A 16,293-nucleotide genomic window follows, 5' to 3' on the forward strand; every position below is an offset into this window, starting at 1 on the left:
CACAGTTTCTCAGACACCAAACAAATCGGGAAGTGTGCTTGCCGCCATCTTGGATCTAGGTATCATAGTAGACCCCAGTGTTTGACCACAAGTCAACAAAGGTCATGTCTGCATCAAGTCCCGAGTCCCCAATGTTCGGTGTCCAAGCCCGAGCCAGGTCACACAACCACAACCACAACCAGTGCTGTCACTCAGTAATAGAATTAAATTAAGGGAACAAGGAATCTAAGCAATAAAGAATCTGTACTGGAGTCAAGTGGTACAAACACCGGCTCCAGGGTTCTAGGGGTTCAGAATCAGAACCAGGACGTTACAGAGAGGTTCGCTGAATCATGTGTCCAAACCTGTGAATGAAGGAAATCAGTGTATGCATCAGGAGATCTAATGGGAAGAGCTAGTGTTTATTTTGTCTTGGCAAAACAGAACGCCACACACCTCTAGAGAAACAGATGAGCTGTGGAGTAGCCCGGCAGCATGTGTCTGATGAAGAGTCCAGTTGGCAGTGTGTGCATTGTGTGTGTGTGTGTGTGTGTGTGTGTGTGTGTGTGTGTGTGTGTATGTTAGAGAGAGAGATAGAGAGAGAGGCAGAGACAGGGAGAGAGAGAGGCAGAGACAGACAGAGAGAGAGGTAGAGAGAGAGAGAGAGAGAGAGAGAGAGAGAGAGAGAGAGAGAGAGAGAGAGAGAGAGAGAGAGAGAGAGGAGAGAGAGAGAGAGAGAGAGAGAGAGAGAGAGAGAGAGAGGAGAGAGAGAGAGAGAGAGAGAGAGAGAGAGAGAGGCAGAGAGACAGAGAGAGGGGGGGAAGATAGAGAGGCATAGACAGGGGGAGAGAGAGAGAGGGAGAGAGAGAGTGAGCGATCGAGAGAGAGAGTGGCAGAGAGATATAGTGGCAGAGAGATATAGAGGCAGAGAGAGAGAGAGCGAGAGAGAGAGAGAGAGAGAGAGAGAGTGAGAGAGAGAGAGAGAGAGAGAGAGAGAGAGAGAGAGAGAGAGAGAGAGAGAGAGAGAGAGAGAGAGAGAGAGAGAGAGAGGGGTAACCTTGGCCTTCTCTATGACGTTGGAGAACTCTCCCGTCCAAACGAAGCAGCGCTCCGGAGAGACCAGCAGGAAACAGTCCCCGCTGTTCAGCGACGACACTCTGGGCTCCACAAGTCTGGTCTGGACATGGCGGCGGCCTGAAGGGGAGACAAAGAGAATTGATTTAATTGTTTTATGTTAACCGTTTCACTGCTGCACTACCAAATGGTTAACCCTTTCACTGCAACACTACAGAAGGTTAACCCTTTCACTGCCACACGACAGCCGGTTAACCCGTTCACTGCCACACGACAGCCGGTTAACCCTTTCACTGCCACACTACAGAAGGTTAACCCTTTACTATGTAGAAAAGACTCACGCACATCCAAAGTATAGTCAGTTGTGGAAATAAAGTCAGCACACCGTCTGCAGTGTTCCCAAGTTTAATATACTTTAACACAACGTTTCGGCCTGTGGCCTTTTTCAAGTGTCACCAACATGTGAAAAGGGGTGGGGTATATATACATACATATTAGGGGTCAAGGTTGAACCAGGTCAAGGTTCAAATCAATTAGCCTATAGGCTACAAATTTACAAAACATACTGCAGCTCAAGTGCCAGAACATATGGTACATAGTTACAATAACAGTAGTACGGTAGTTAGTAGTTAGATGTAACACACCTTCACATGCAAAATAGAGAAAAATATATAATAAGAAAACTTAAAAAACAGAACCAGACAGAATGTGTGTATTTACAGGAAGGGTTTAATGTCAAACTCTTCATTAAGTCCAAGAGGGGCCATAGTCTGAAGGGTGTGTATATAATAATAATAATAATAATAATAATAATAATAATAATAATAATAATAATAATAATAATAATAATAATAATAATAATAATAATAATAATAATAATAATAATAATAATAATAATAATAATAATAATAATAATAATAATAATAATAATAATAATAATAATAATAATAATAATAATAATAATAATGATAATGAAATAATAATAATAATAATAATAATAATAATAATAATAATAATAATAATAATAATAATAATAATAATAATAATAATAATAATAATAATAATAATAATAATAATAATAATAATAATAATAATAACTTTATTTGTATAGCACTTTTCATACAGAGGTTGCAGTTCAAAGTGATTCACAACAGTAAAAAATACAGGCATAAGCGGGCAAAAAGAAGATAGACAGGTAGCAAGGTATGGCAAATCACAGTGTTTCACATTAGGATCTAGCATCCCAATAGGCTCTCCGCTTACAGTTTTCAGTAATACAAATAATAAAAATAGTTTAAAATGATTCAGTTTAAAAATAGTCTAAAAATTATAAAATAGAACGGACATAAAAAATACAGGCATGAGCGAGCATAGCAAGGTATGGTAAATCACAGTGTTTCACATTAGGATCTAGCATCCTAATAGGCTCTCTATTCAGTAATACAAATAATCACAGTGTTTAAAAATAGTCATCAGTAAGAAGTAAAAAGTGCGATAACCGACACATGAATTTGATAGGCAGTGTATAAGAGTAGGCAGGGTAAGAATAGTGCAGGTAAGTACAAGTTGTGTCAGGATATCCCTGATGTTTCCTCTTGCCACTAGGTGGTAGCAGATATCTATCAGTGAAATGCCTGAGCAAAGAGATAGGTTTTAAGCTGTCTTTTAAAGATGTCTAGCGAGTTGGCTTCTCTCATGTTTTGGGGTAGTTTGTTCCATAGTTTTGGGGCATAGTTGATAAAGGCTGCATTACCGATCCTCTTTTGACTGCTTCTGGGAGCCTCTAGTAGTCCAGCAGCTGATGATCGCAGTGTTCTTGCTGGTGTGTAATTTATTAGAGTGTTGGCGATGTAGCTAGGTCCCTGTCCATTTAGAGCTTTGTATGTAAGGAGAAGGACTTTAAAGTCAATTCTAAAAGTTACAGGAAGCCAGTGTAAAGCAGCTAAGACTGGACTAATGTGCTCTCTCCTTTTGGTTCTAGTTAGCAGTCGGGCTGCAGAGTTTTGGATTAGCTGAAGCCTCTCTGTGGTTTTCTTAGGGAAACCTGTGAAAAGTACATTACAGTAGTCTAACCGGCTAGATATGAATGCATGAATTAGCTTCTCAGAATCGTTCTGATTAATAAATGGTCGTACTTTTGCTATATTTCTGAGATGGAAGAACGATGTTTTCGTCACTTTGCTAATATGAGAATTGAAGTTCAGTTCTGAATCTATGATAACCCCGAGACTAGTGACCTCATATTTGATCCAAGGGGTTAGTCCCCCCAGGTTCTTTATTAATGTTTCTTTTTTAGTTTTGGAGCCGATAATTAGAATTTCAGTTTTGTTCTCGTTTAGTTTCAGGAAGTTCTTACTCATCCATTTATTTATTGCCAGTAAGCAGTCTGTAATGGAGCTAATCGCTGTATCATTTGGTTCAGCAGATATGTACAGTTGTGTATCATCCGCATAGCTATGGAAATCTACATTATGTTCTCTGATGATATCACCCAGCGGTAACATGTAAAGGGAGAAGAGTAAAGGACCTAAGCAACTCCCTTGTGCAACTCCATAGTTGTTGTCGTATATATCAGACATGTGATCTCCTAGTTTAACATAGAATTTCCTCCCTCTGATGTATGTTTTAAACCAGCCTAGCACATGTTCTGAGAAACCGACATGTTTTTCAAAACGACCGATTAGAATATCGTGATCGATTGTATCAAATGCTGCACTGAGATCTAGCAGGATAAGGATGGAGATCTTATTCTCGTCAGAGTTTAGTCTGAGGTTACTGATTATTTTGGTGAGGGCAGTTTCAGTGCTATGATATTTTCTGAATCCCGACTGAAATTCTTCTAAGATGTTGTTTTCTTCAAGAAAGGAATTTATTTGAACTGAAACTATCTTTTCAAGTACTTTACTAATGAATGGTAGGTTGGATATTGGACGATAATTTGCCATTTCATTACTATCCAAGAATTTTATTTTTTTAGTAATGGCTTTACAACTGCTGTTTTAAAGGCATCTGGGAAAATACCAGTCCTACGGGAAGTGTTTATGATATCTAGCACAGGGCTTGAAACACTATTAAACACCCGTTTGAAGAAAGCTGTAGGTATAGGGTCAATGTCTGAGGTGGAGGATTTACATTCTGAGACAGTTAGAGTACATCTAATGTGATGCATGTGAAACTTCTCATGGTTACATTGCGCGGTTTGCCGCAATCAGCTTTATTTCCATCATGAGTAATGCTGGCCCTGATCAAGGTTATTTTGTTGTTAAAAAATAGTGCAAGTTCTTCACACTTAACCGTTGATGACTGAGGAGGTGTAGGGGCAGTGTTGAGTAGTACATTAATAGTGAAAAAAAGGATTCTGGAGTTTCCAGCATTTTCTGTAATGATTTTAGAGAAGTAATCTTTCCTTGCTAAGCGGATGGTTTTATTATAAGCAGTTAAAGCATCTTTGTATATATCACAGCATATGGTGGTTTTTGTTTTTCTCCATTTTCACTCCGCTGCACGACATTTCCTTTTTTCTTTGTTGACCGTATTATAGTTCAACCAGGGCGAGGCTCTAGTTTTCTTCTTTTTCGTTTTTAATTGGGCGACAGAATTTAATATAGATGACATTGCATCATTGAGATTTTCTACCATTTCATTTACAGAGCTGTCATGATTGTGTGGTTCATGTAGTCTGATAAGATCAATGAACTTTGATTCAGCCTTGTCGTTTAGGAGTCTCTTTTGAACTATGATTTATTTTTTTGTTTTAGTAAGGGTTATTTGAGTATCAAAAAATATACAGTGATGGTCGGAGAGAGGTAATTCAGTTATTGAGATATTTGTTATGCTTAGCCCAGTTGTTGTTATAACTAAGTCTAGTGTATTCCCAAGCCTGTGAGTTGCATTTGTTATATGCTGTATTAGGTCAAAGCTATCCAGTCGATTTTTTAGTTCTATAGTTTTGGAGTCTGTTTTCTTATTAAAATGGATGTTCAACTCTCCATTTAGGATCACCTCATCATATCCGCATAGTGAGATCAGTTCAGAGAGCTCCTGTATAAATATTGGTGAGTGTCTAGGCGGGCGGTATATTGTGACGATAATAGTTGATTCTGTTTTGAGCTCAATGGCAAGATATTCCATCGACATGAACTCGCCTAGTTCTGTGATTCTAAACAAGAGTTTTGAGGAGAAGATTGCTGCAACTCCTCCACCCCTTCTATTTTTTCTGGGTATTTGAAAAAAGTTATAGTCTGGTGGACAAGCTTCTATCATTATTGATGTAGCTGTGTCATTATTTAGCCATGTCTCTACTAGGCAGATGCAATCTAAGTTATTTTCTTTAATCAGATCATTTACTAAGAATGTATTATTATTTAGTGATCTGACATTTAGGAGGGCTAATTTTATTTGTTGGACTTCTTTAGAGGAGGTCTGCTTTGGCTTGACCTTGATGGCCCTGAGGTTAATAGCAGGTAAACGCATTGATGGCGTATATTTTTCACCATGCCATTGGCTGGTTATGATTACCGGTATGTTTTGAGAGATGGCATGGCAATTGTGCTATACTGCACCGTACTGACTGTACTGTGCTTTCGGGGACATTTGATCAGACGAGATGGCCTTGTGTGATATGGGGGGGGGGGGGGACGCCTTGTGCTGCTGCTGCACCTCGTGGCGAGATTGTGTCCTTCGTGATTATCTCTCGTGCTGGTATGAGTTTGATATTCTTGGAGGCCATTAAGGCATGACGCATGTTTGCTGCTAGAAGCCTCGAACCTAAGCGATTTGGGAAGAAGCCATTTCTTTGAAAACGTTCTGGGTTATTCCAGAAAACATTGAAGTTGTCAATGAATTTCAAGCCGTGTATAAGACATGCAGACCCTAACCATGAATTAAAATTTAGGAGTCGACTAAAGGCTTCTTGTTCTCTGCGAAAGCATGCAATTGGTCCACTGATGGACACATCAGTGTCTATGTACACAGACTGATGTTTGTCTAGTGTGTTCATTAAACGTGTGAAATCGTCTTTCAAAGTCTCTGTGCCAGTCTTCTTTCGCAGGATGTCAAACGATCCAGAGTGAATGACAATTTTTGTTATGCCCGGTCTGATGAGTGTTGGCAGTATTTCGGCCAGCTCTTTCACAGATGTATTGTCTCTAGACAGATATTTTCTGTGTTTGCCATCTCCACATACCTTGTTGTGGAATCTCCAATCAGTATGCAGTCTATTTTCTGTGTGAGGTTAGCATTTTTCTTTCCAACAGTTTTGGGGCCATTTGTTTTTGGGCTAGGCCTAGCCTGCCGGTTCTTACCACAATCCTGTGGCCTTGGTGAAGCCTTGCTAGCCTTCTCAATAGCTGGCATGTTAACGCTGGTCCCGTACCTTCGGCGTTGGCTACGCGACGTTCTCCTCGGCATGATAGTCTCTTCGCTGTTAGCCGTTAGCTCGGTCTGGGTCGTGTTTGCTAGCCGTGTCGCTCGTGGCTCTGTTTTCCTAGTCGTCTCGTCGTTGGCGGTACCGGGGGCGAGGTAATAGTCGTGTTCCTGGTTCGTTTATTTCTCCTTTTATCCTTGACGGTGGTCCACTGCTTTGGTCTAGCTCCTTGCTTGTGCCAGGGATCGTCTTTTGGGTGGTGCTGTTCTGTAACTAGCCTAGGCCAGGTCTCAATCATGGTAGCGTTGGCTATATTTGTAGTAGCTTCAAAAATAGAGTCAATGAGTCGCTCATCCTGTTGGATTTGGTGCAGGATAGTAACTCAAGCCTCCAGCTCTACAATCCTTTTACTCATCCTCATGCAGCTAGTACATTATGTGGGAGAGCCGAGTCCCGGCATCTTCCCTTATTAATTGTCTTTTTAGGTTAGGCTAAACTGAAGCTAAGCTAGGTACTTAGCTGGTGATGGTGGGTCTTGTTTTCTTTCAGCCGGGGTCTTTATGAAGTATTCTCGCCTTTCATAAATATCTTCGCCTTCAGCAGTGCCCGATATAGTCCTTTGTGTGTAGTTGATAAGACGGAGACTTCTTCATCTCGCTGGTCCTCCCACGGAGAGATCTCACAAATATGGTAGGTCTCTCTCTGCAAAAGTAGTTTGCCATGGTCTCCGCCTCTCGCTGGTCTCTCTACCTTTTCAATGCCTGTGTATCTTAATGTGCTGATATTGTGTCCTGCCTGTCTAAAGTGTACTGCAACCGGGTTATGTTCATCACCACATCTGATGTTGCTGCGGTGTTCATTCACTAATGCGTGTTTTGAGTTGCCGGTTGGTTTTGCCTACATAGCTCAGGCCACATGGACATTTTATTAGGTAGATGACATGAGTGGAGCCACAAACTGTGAGGGTTTTACCATTAAGTGGATGTGTGTAGGTCTTGCTCTTAATAGTATACCCACACTGTGCACAGTTACCACACTTGTAGTTCCCATCCGGGGTGTTATCTAGGAACGTGGGTCTGCGAGCAGTGGGTGGGCTGTAGGATCTCACTAGTTGGTTTCTCAGGTTGGGGGGGGGCGTTTGTAAACTACGGTGGGAGGTTCCTTGAAGACAGATTGGAGTTTGGGATCAGAGTTGATGATGTGCCAGTGTTTATGTAGGATCTTTGTGAATTCAAAACCTACAGGAGAATATGTAGTGCAGCACAGCAGGGACTGGTCCTTAGTGGGTCTAATGCTAGGTTGCAGGCATTCGTCCTGTGGGGCCACATCAAAGCGGTTAGCAGCTTTATCTATCCATTCTGTAGGATACCCTCTCTCCTGGAATCTCCTGCTCAGGTCTGTGGACTGTCTCTGATATAAACTATCAAGGCTGCAGATTCTCCTGGCTTGGTGAAACTGGCTGACCGGGAGGCTCTTAATGAGGTGGGTGGGATGGAAACTGTCACCCCGTAGTAAAGTGTTTCTGTCAAATCAGTATGTATAGTGTTCCCCTCCTTGATGACCAAAATATCCAAGAAACTGATGCTGCTGGAGCTGGCCTCCAGAGTGAAGCTCAAATTGGAGTTAGCTGCGTTGAGATATTTATGAAATGCCTCCAGTGACGCTTCATTCCCTGTCCAAATAATGAAAATACATCAATGTAGCGCTGATATATCAATATGTCTGGGAATTTTTTTTTAGCAACAGGGTCCAATATATATTGATTCTCAAACTGACCCATGTACAGATTAGCATAGTTGGGGGGTCTTGTTCTTGTCTGGACTTTCTTTTATGTATTTGTTATGTTTGTTTGGTGGATCAGGTCGCTCTTGTAAATGAGATCTGTACCTGTATAAATAAAGGTTTGAAATTAAATTAAATGAATGTCTGAAAGCATGTTTCCATCTCTAATCCACGTCCTCATCTTCGTCCTCCGCATGACATGACATGCCCCTAATCCTTCTCACACCCACCGAGTCATTGGTCATGAGTCACGACCCAAGTCACCAGTCAAGAACTCCCAGACTCTTACGTAGGATTCTATAATCCTCGATGAGTAAGCCAACCTCTGGGCTCTGTGTGATGTAACACTACTGCCTCCATGACGCAAATCACTAATAGTAACACAGCTTGTGTCCGTTCACAAAGCTCATGTCACGCTCTGGTGTTGATGTTAAAGGGATCCTTCTGGTTTCTGCAGCCCTGGCCCTGTTTCCTACTAACAGCGATGTTGTTGGTTGGTAGAGGCCTTTCTCGGCACAATCCATGCTGTTCCTCCAGATAGTTAGCTACAATCCATGCTGTTCCTCATACTAGCTCACCATCTACACCATCACACAACTCTTAAAAGATGGCGCTGCTAAGACCGGCTGCCTCTCTGTGCGCTCCGTCGCGACTGTGCTTACTTTTGTTAATATTTATAGTTTTAAGAGTTTTGTTTGTACCAACTGTAGGTGCATTTAATGTGTATGACCGTCAGTCACTCATAGACATTGGATTATGGGAAACTTACCAACTGGATTACTCTCTGGATCAGCTCGCCGAACAATAACAATGGCCTGCGGAGATCTTGAGGACACCAGGACCATACCTCGGCCCACGGAACAAAGGGACCAGGCGACGAGGAAGGAGAGCCGGTGTCCGAAACAGATTGCAAGCCAGGCGACACAGCATATTGCTGGCCAATGTATCTGGCCAGAATCCGGAAAACAGCGTGAAGGTGGAATAGCCTTCATGTTGAACAACAATTGGAGCGATCCAGGCAACGTGAAGGAGCTTTCGAACCACTGCTCCCCCAACCTGGAGTATATATCCATCAAGTGTCTGCCTTTCTTTCTCCCGAGAGAGTTAACGTCGATCATCTTGGTCGGAGTGTATATTCCACCACAAGCAAACACAGGTGACGCGCTGACCAAACTCCATGACGAGGTAAATAGAATCCAAGCAGCTAATATTGACGCTGCTATTGTGGTTGTGGGTGATTTCAATAGCGCCAACCTGAGAAGAGTATTGCCAGACTTCTACCAGCATGTGACTTGTAACACCAGAGGCGGTAATATTTTAGACCATTGTTACTCGCAATTTAAGTGTGGTTACAAGGCTCATTCTGCCAGCGGTTTTGGCAAATCTGATCATGCCGCCATCTTTCTTTCTCCGGAGTATAAATAAAGTCTCAAACACGCGCCGGTAGTCTCGCGAGAGGTGCAGAAATGGTCTGTAGAATCAGAGGGCACACTCCAAGCTGCACTTGAATGTACAGACTGGGGGGTGTTCCGCGATAACACAGATAACATTAATGACTACACGGAGACAGTGCTGGACTTTGTTTGTACTTTGGTGGAAGAAACAATCCCCACTACCACAATTAGAGTTTACCCAAACCAAAAGCCTTGGGTAGACAAATCCGTCCGTGAGGCTCTGAAAGCGCGCACCTCAGCATACAACGCCGGGCTTGTGGCAGGCAACATGAATGACCACAACAAGGTGGCGAGATACAACGTCAGGAGAGTAGTAATAGAAGCAAAAAGGCGATACAGGGATCAAATTGAATTCCAATATGAACAGGCACAGGCTGACTCTAGAGCAGGGGTGTCAAACTCATTTTCACAGAGGGCCACATCAGCATTATGGTTGCCCTCAAAGGGCCAAATACTGTATAAATGTTAATGTAATGTAAAATAAATGTAGCTACTAATTTACATATTGTTAAACATGTTGTTTCTGTATTTATTACTTATTCAAGTTATACATATTGCATATGCATTTGCATAGATGTAAAAATATATGTTAGCTTATGTTATTTTAACAAATAATTTATCAGAACCCCATATTACTCCATCAATCAATGATCAAACCATTCAAGTAAATAACAAAGAAGAATATCATCAAATACAAGCTATGACATTAAGTTTGTTCAAAACCTTTTTGTCACAGTCAAGAGGGGCAGAACTAACAACTGTGAGCTGATGTAGCAGATGTTACAAAAACAAATGGCTGCCTGCACACAACCTTGCAGAGGCCATACATCCAACTAATGGAAGATAGTTTAATTAACTTTAATTAACAGATTGCAGAATGGGTACAGTACAGTACAGCTCAATACACACAATTGTTAAGGGGATGCAGACCAGAGAAAGACTTTCGACTTGTTTACATCAGGGTCCCCCATTTTCAATTCGTAATGAAATTGCTATTATGTGTCTGCATGAACACACAACTGTCACTGTACTCAAGAATAACAAAATAAGGGTTGTCTCAGTTCACAACTATATTGGTCAAGTTTTGGGTGGGACTTGTTTGCGTCCCTACAGCTTCTTATTCAATTGAGCAAGATGCTCGGTTATGTCACACAGCCAGTTTGCATCTTACAGTTCAGACAATATTTCTTCAACCCTTTGTTACCTATTATGCCTGGATCTTTTTTGTATTTTGGGCTATAAAATTGTCAAAGAATGTCTGAGGAGTAAGTGCTTTTGGCTTTTTTCCTTTGTTACTTCATCAATACCTCAGATGTTCAACATACATGTATGTGTAAGAATGTGTAATAACTAAGGCTGTCAAAGTTAAAGCTTTATTAACGCATTAACCCACAATTATTTTAACGCCGCTATTTTTTAACCCAAGATTAATGTTAAAAAAAAATTATAATTCAGCAAATGACGTGGCGGGCCACATTTGGCCCGCGGGCCATGAGTTTGACACCTATGCTCTAGAGCTATGTGGCAGGGCCTCAGAACTATGACAGATTACAAAGGCACCTGCCTCCAGCTGAACAGTGACATCTCCTTAGCAAATTATCTCAATACCTTCTATGCGAGGTTTGAGGCTGGGAATAACAACACCAGCCTACTAGCCACTGCAATGGAGGGTGGGGGGCTGCTGATGGAGACTCAGTGTTCAGGGTAACAGAACATGAGGTGAGGAGGACCTTTAAGAAAGTGAATATCAGGAAGGCAGCAGGACCGGACGGTATCCCCAGCCGCGTCCTAAAAGTCTGTGCCGACCAACTGGCCCCGGTATTCACTGACATATTTAACCTGTCCTTGGAACATCCCCACCTGTCTGAAGAAGTCCACTATTATCCCTGTACCCAAAAAATCCAAGCCCGCTTGCCTCAACGACTACCGCCCTGTAGCTCTCACCTCCATAGCCATGAAGTGCTTTGAGAAGCTAGTGAAGGGTTACATCTGTTCCTCCCTCCCCACAAACCTGGACCCCCTGCAATTTGCATATCGCCCCAACAGGTCCACGGAGGACGCCATAGCCCATGTGCTGCACACAGCAGCATCACACCTGGACAAGAGGCAGGGGAACTATGTGAGAATGCTATTCATTGACTACAGCTCAGCATTCAATACCATAGTCCCCTCAACTCATAGCCAAGTTCAGGGACCTGGGTTGAACTATGACCTCTGCCAGTGGGTCTTGGACTTCCTGACGTGCAGACCCCAGGTGGTGAGAGCAGGCAACTGCACCTCCTCATCCATCACTCTCAACATAGGGGCCCCCCAGGGCTGTGTTCTGAGTCCCCTCCTCTACTCCCTGTACTCACACGACTGTGTGGCACAGCGGAACAACAACACAATCATCAAATTTGCTCACGACACAGTAGTGGTGGGCCTGATCTCTGCAAACAACGAGAGGGCCTACCTGGAAGAGGTAGAGGTTCTGGCGGGATGGTGTCAGGAGAACAGCCTCTCCCTGAATGTCAGCAAAACAAAAGAGATGATTGCGGACTTTAGGAGGTCGGGGGTCAGGGACTACAGCCCCCTCAGCATCGACGGGGCACCGGTCGAGAGAGTGAACAGTTTTAAGTACCTTGGAGTCCACATATCCGAGGACTTGACATGGACCACACACATTGACAGTGTAGTCAAGAAAGCACGACAACGCCTCTACTTCCTTAGGCGCCTAAGGAAGTTCAACGTGAGTCGGAAGATCCTTAAGAACTTCTACTTCTAATATCACCTCCTGGTTTGGGAATAGCACTGCACAAGACCGTAGCAGACTGCAAAGAGTGGCCTGTTCAGCCGAACGCACAATTGGAGGTGGGCTTCCCACTCTCCAAGACATTTACAACAAGCGTTGTAAGAATAAGGCCAAGAGAATAATAAAAGACTCTAGCCACCCAAACAACTGCCTCTGCTGCGGTCAGGCAAGCGATACCGGAGTCTCATGGCAAGCACAGAGAGACTCAGAACTGTATACACGCTCGCCATGGACGGTCGCAAATCTCTGAGCTCCAGCAAGAACTCCAGCAACAACTATAACCAACACGGAAAACCAACAAGGTTTTTCATACATTTCATCATCTTCCTACTATGGATTACAGATTACTTTAATTCATCAAGAAAGCTAAACCAAACGGATAAAAGAGAAATCGGAAGAGAAAGAGAAAGCGGTAGACACAATGACTTTTACCTCCTCGACGGCTCGGAGCAGAAACATCTGGCCATCAGAACCGCAGCTATCCACGGGTTCCTAACGGCAAATCCGGAGCGGAAGAAAATGCCCCCAGCAGGTAAACTAGATCGAAGGACGATAATCATCCTTTATCTACTCCTTGCGGGCGATATTAAATTAAACCCGGGCCCGACTACACGACTACAACAGAAAGTGATGAATCAGAGGCTCCCACAAATAGTGACGGCTACCGTCGCGATCAACAATAATGACAACAACATCCTTTTCAACGACACCAACATCCTAACACCGGCGTCGGGTGCATACATTCCACCCGTCACCGGAGCGGTGATGACTGCCGTCGCGATCAACAACGACAACAACATCCTTTTCAACAACAACAACAACAACAGTGTCAACCCCGGACCCAGCCACGTCAGGACCCCCGTCAGGACGCGAACCCAGATGCGACGACTGGGTCTGGCACTACAGGATGCAACGATGGCTTCGGGTGCCTACTTTCCACCCGATGCCGGAGCAATCAACACACCCGGCGCCGCCGCAGAGGAACACACGGGAGGACGAGACGTCTCCACAGCAGGGAGCCGGCGGGATGGAATCAACACAGCCCCTGGCCCCTGCCCCCTCCCCACGGAATTCCACCACCAGGCGGAATCAACACAGCCAGCAGATGAACATGACAAAGAATCTCACCCACCCCCCCCCTCCCACAAACGGACCAAATAATAACAACACAGCCCCACCCCCCTCCCGTCGCGGGACACCCACCTTGATCAAAGGATCCCCCACCCCCCCTCCGGACATCACAGAGCCCCCCCCCCTTCCCACAGAAGAAAAACCCTACCTCAAGGATATTGACAACACAGCAAACAAAAACGGACTACATATTTTTCATCTTAATGTAAATAGCCTCAGGCACAAACTGGCAGAAATAAGACAACATTTCAGTAGCGGTAAGGTAAACATACTATGTTTCTCAGAAACTAAACTGGACTCATCAGTAACAGATCCGGAAATTGAATTAGAGAACTATTCTTTAGTCCGCAATGACAGGAACAGGCATGGAGGAGGTGTCTGTATGTACATCCATAAAGACACCAAATTTATTAACCGTACAGACCTAGATCATGAGGCTATTGAAACTGTTTTTGTAGAAATTCTATTTGAAAGGGCTAAATCTGTTCTAGTCGGCACAATTTACAGACCGCCAGACCAAAATGGCTTTTATGATGTATTGGATGCGTGCTTAGCTGGAGCTGAGGATACAGAAATGATTCCTATTGGGGATTGGAACACGGATATGCAACAAAAAGATGCACCCGTCTTCAAATCCTACAATAGGTTTTGTGATCTGCACGGCCTCAGCCAACTAATCACACAACCCACACGTGTGTGTGTGAGTCAACTCAGACTACCATTGACCTCATCCTGACCTCTGACAAGTCCAAGATCGCCAATAAAGGGGTTATAGCATGCGGGTTAAGTGATCATTATATGATATTCTGTACGCGCAAAAAGCTAAAACAAAAGGCTGGCTGTCACAAAACAGTCACATCTAGAGACCTCAAAACCTACTCTAGCGAGGCCTTTAACCTTGAACTGGAGGGTGTGGACTGGTCAGATGAGCTCAATGGTACACTGGTTGAAGAAACATGGCTTGGCTTCAAAACCAAATTTTCAACGATACTAAACAACATGGCCCCCCTAAGAACCACCAGGGTAAAAGATTGCGCGGAGCCGTGGATGCACGCTGAAATACTGACCGCTATGAAAACCAGAGACAAAAAATGCTCTGAGTTTCGTAAAAGTCAGTCAAAGCTTACCATAAGCACGAGCAGTGAACTCCAAGCCCACGTGACTGAACTCAAACTGGAAAGAAACAGACTAAGAAATGATGTAAACTCCATGATCAAAACAGCAAAAAAGAATTTCATCAATGACAAAACCGAGGAAAACAAAAACAAACCACGTGAACTTTGGAAATTACTCAATAACCAACTAGGCTGCAGTAAAAAACTTAAAACCAGATTCTCAAACATAAACATAAAGACGGACAACACGCTCATCACAGAAAAGCTGGATGTAGCCAATTACTTAAATAGTTTCTTCACAAACATAGCCACAACACTGGTAAACAAACTACCCTCCCACTCAGGGCATTATGGGGTAGAACACATAGTAGCATACTACAAGAACCTAGGGGTCCACAAAGACGACTTCAAACTGGAAATGGTAACAACAGATGAGGTACTCAAAAAACTGAGCGCCCTCCAACCTAACAAGGCCACTGGCCATGACAACATCCCCTCCAAATTCCTCAGAGACTCAGCAGCCGCCATCACCCCAGTCATCACACACATAATAAACCTCTCCATAAAACAGGGACACGTCCCCAAGGACTTCAAAATTGCGAGAGTGACCCCTCTGCACAAAAAAGGCAGTAAATTAGACCCAGGCAACTACCGCCCTGTTTCTATCCTTACCTCCATCTCGAAAGTCATGGAAAAAATTGTATACGAACAGGTCGAAAAATACCTTGCGGAAAAAAATCTAATCTACGAATTCCAATCTGGCTTCAGAACATCCCACTCCACTGACACATGCCTTCTCTATTTAAACGACCACATCAAACAAGAGGTGGACGCGGGCAAATACTGCGGCATGGTCATGCTGGACCTACAAAAGGCCTTCGACACTGTCAATCACACCATTCTGATTGACAAGCTAAAAGCAATTGGTTTTGATAGTCTATCAGTGAGCTGGATGCAATCCTACCTGGAGGGGAGAGAGCAGATGGTGGAGGTAAACGGTACCCTACCCCCCCCCCTCACAGTAAGCTGTGGTGTTCCACAAGGAAGCATACTAGGTCCGCTACTGTTCCTAATTTATGCAAATGACATGTCGTCAGCTTGTGACTGCAACTTGTTCCTGTTTGCGGACGACTCAGCCCTGCTGGTCTCTGACAAGAACAAGTTACAGGTTGAAAAAACCCTCAGCTCAGAACTAGGCAAAATCTGCATATGGCTCGCTGATAGCAAACTATCATTACACATGGGCAAAACAGAGTCCATTCTCTTCGGTTCAAATAACAAACTCAGCAAGACCGACGGCTTCTCAGTTACAGTGGGTGACAATATTGTCACAAGGAAAGAAGATATTACCTACCTGGGTTCCATCCTAGAGGCAAATCTTTCCTGTGACAAAATGGCATCCAATGTAATAAAAAAAGTCAACCAACGAACTCGATTCTTGTACCGGATCTCCTCACTGGTAAACAAGAATACCCTGAAGACTCTAGCAGGAGCACTCATTCAAGGGTACTACGACTATGCTTGCACCTCATGGTACCAAAGCACCTCAAAGGCGCTAAAAACAAAATTACAAACATCTCAAAACAAACTGGTCAGACTACT

General features: G+C 43.4%; 1 protein-coding gene across 1 annotated transcript in view; it reads right to left on the reverse strand.

Annotated features, from left to right (window-relative positions):
* Positions 1 to 16,293, reverse strand: part of LOC311239495 (supervillin-like) — a gene marked incomplete at its 5' end in the record, with an annotated part of 302,875 nt that overhangs the window by 131,081 nt on the left and 155,501 nt on the right. Inside the window, one exon of the mRNA XM_084327801.1 lies at positions 1,037 to 1,173. Coding sequence (XP_084183927.1) covers positions 1,037 to 1,173 — 137 coding nt within the window. The remainder of the gene's footprint in view (positions 1 to 1,036; positions 1,174 to 16,293) is intronic.

Source organism: Notolepis coatsorum, assembly GCF_963971535.1.
Source record: "Notolepis coatsorum genome assembly, chromosome: 13".
NCBI classification, from domain to species: domain Eukaryota; kingdom Metazoa; phylum Chordata; class Actinopteri; order Aulopiformes; family Paralepididae; genus Notolepis; species Notolepis coatsorum.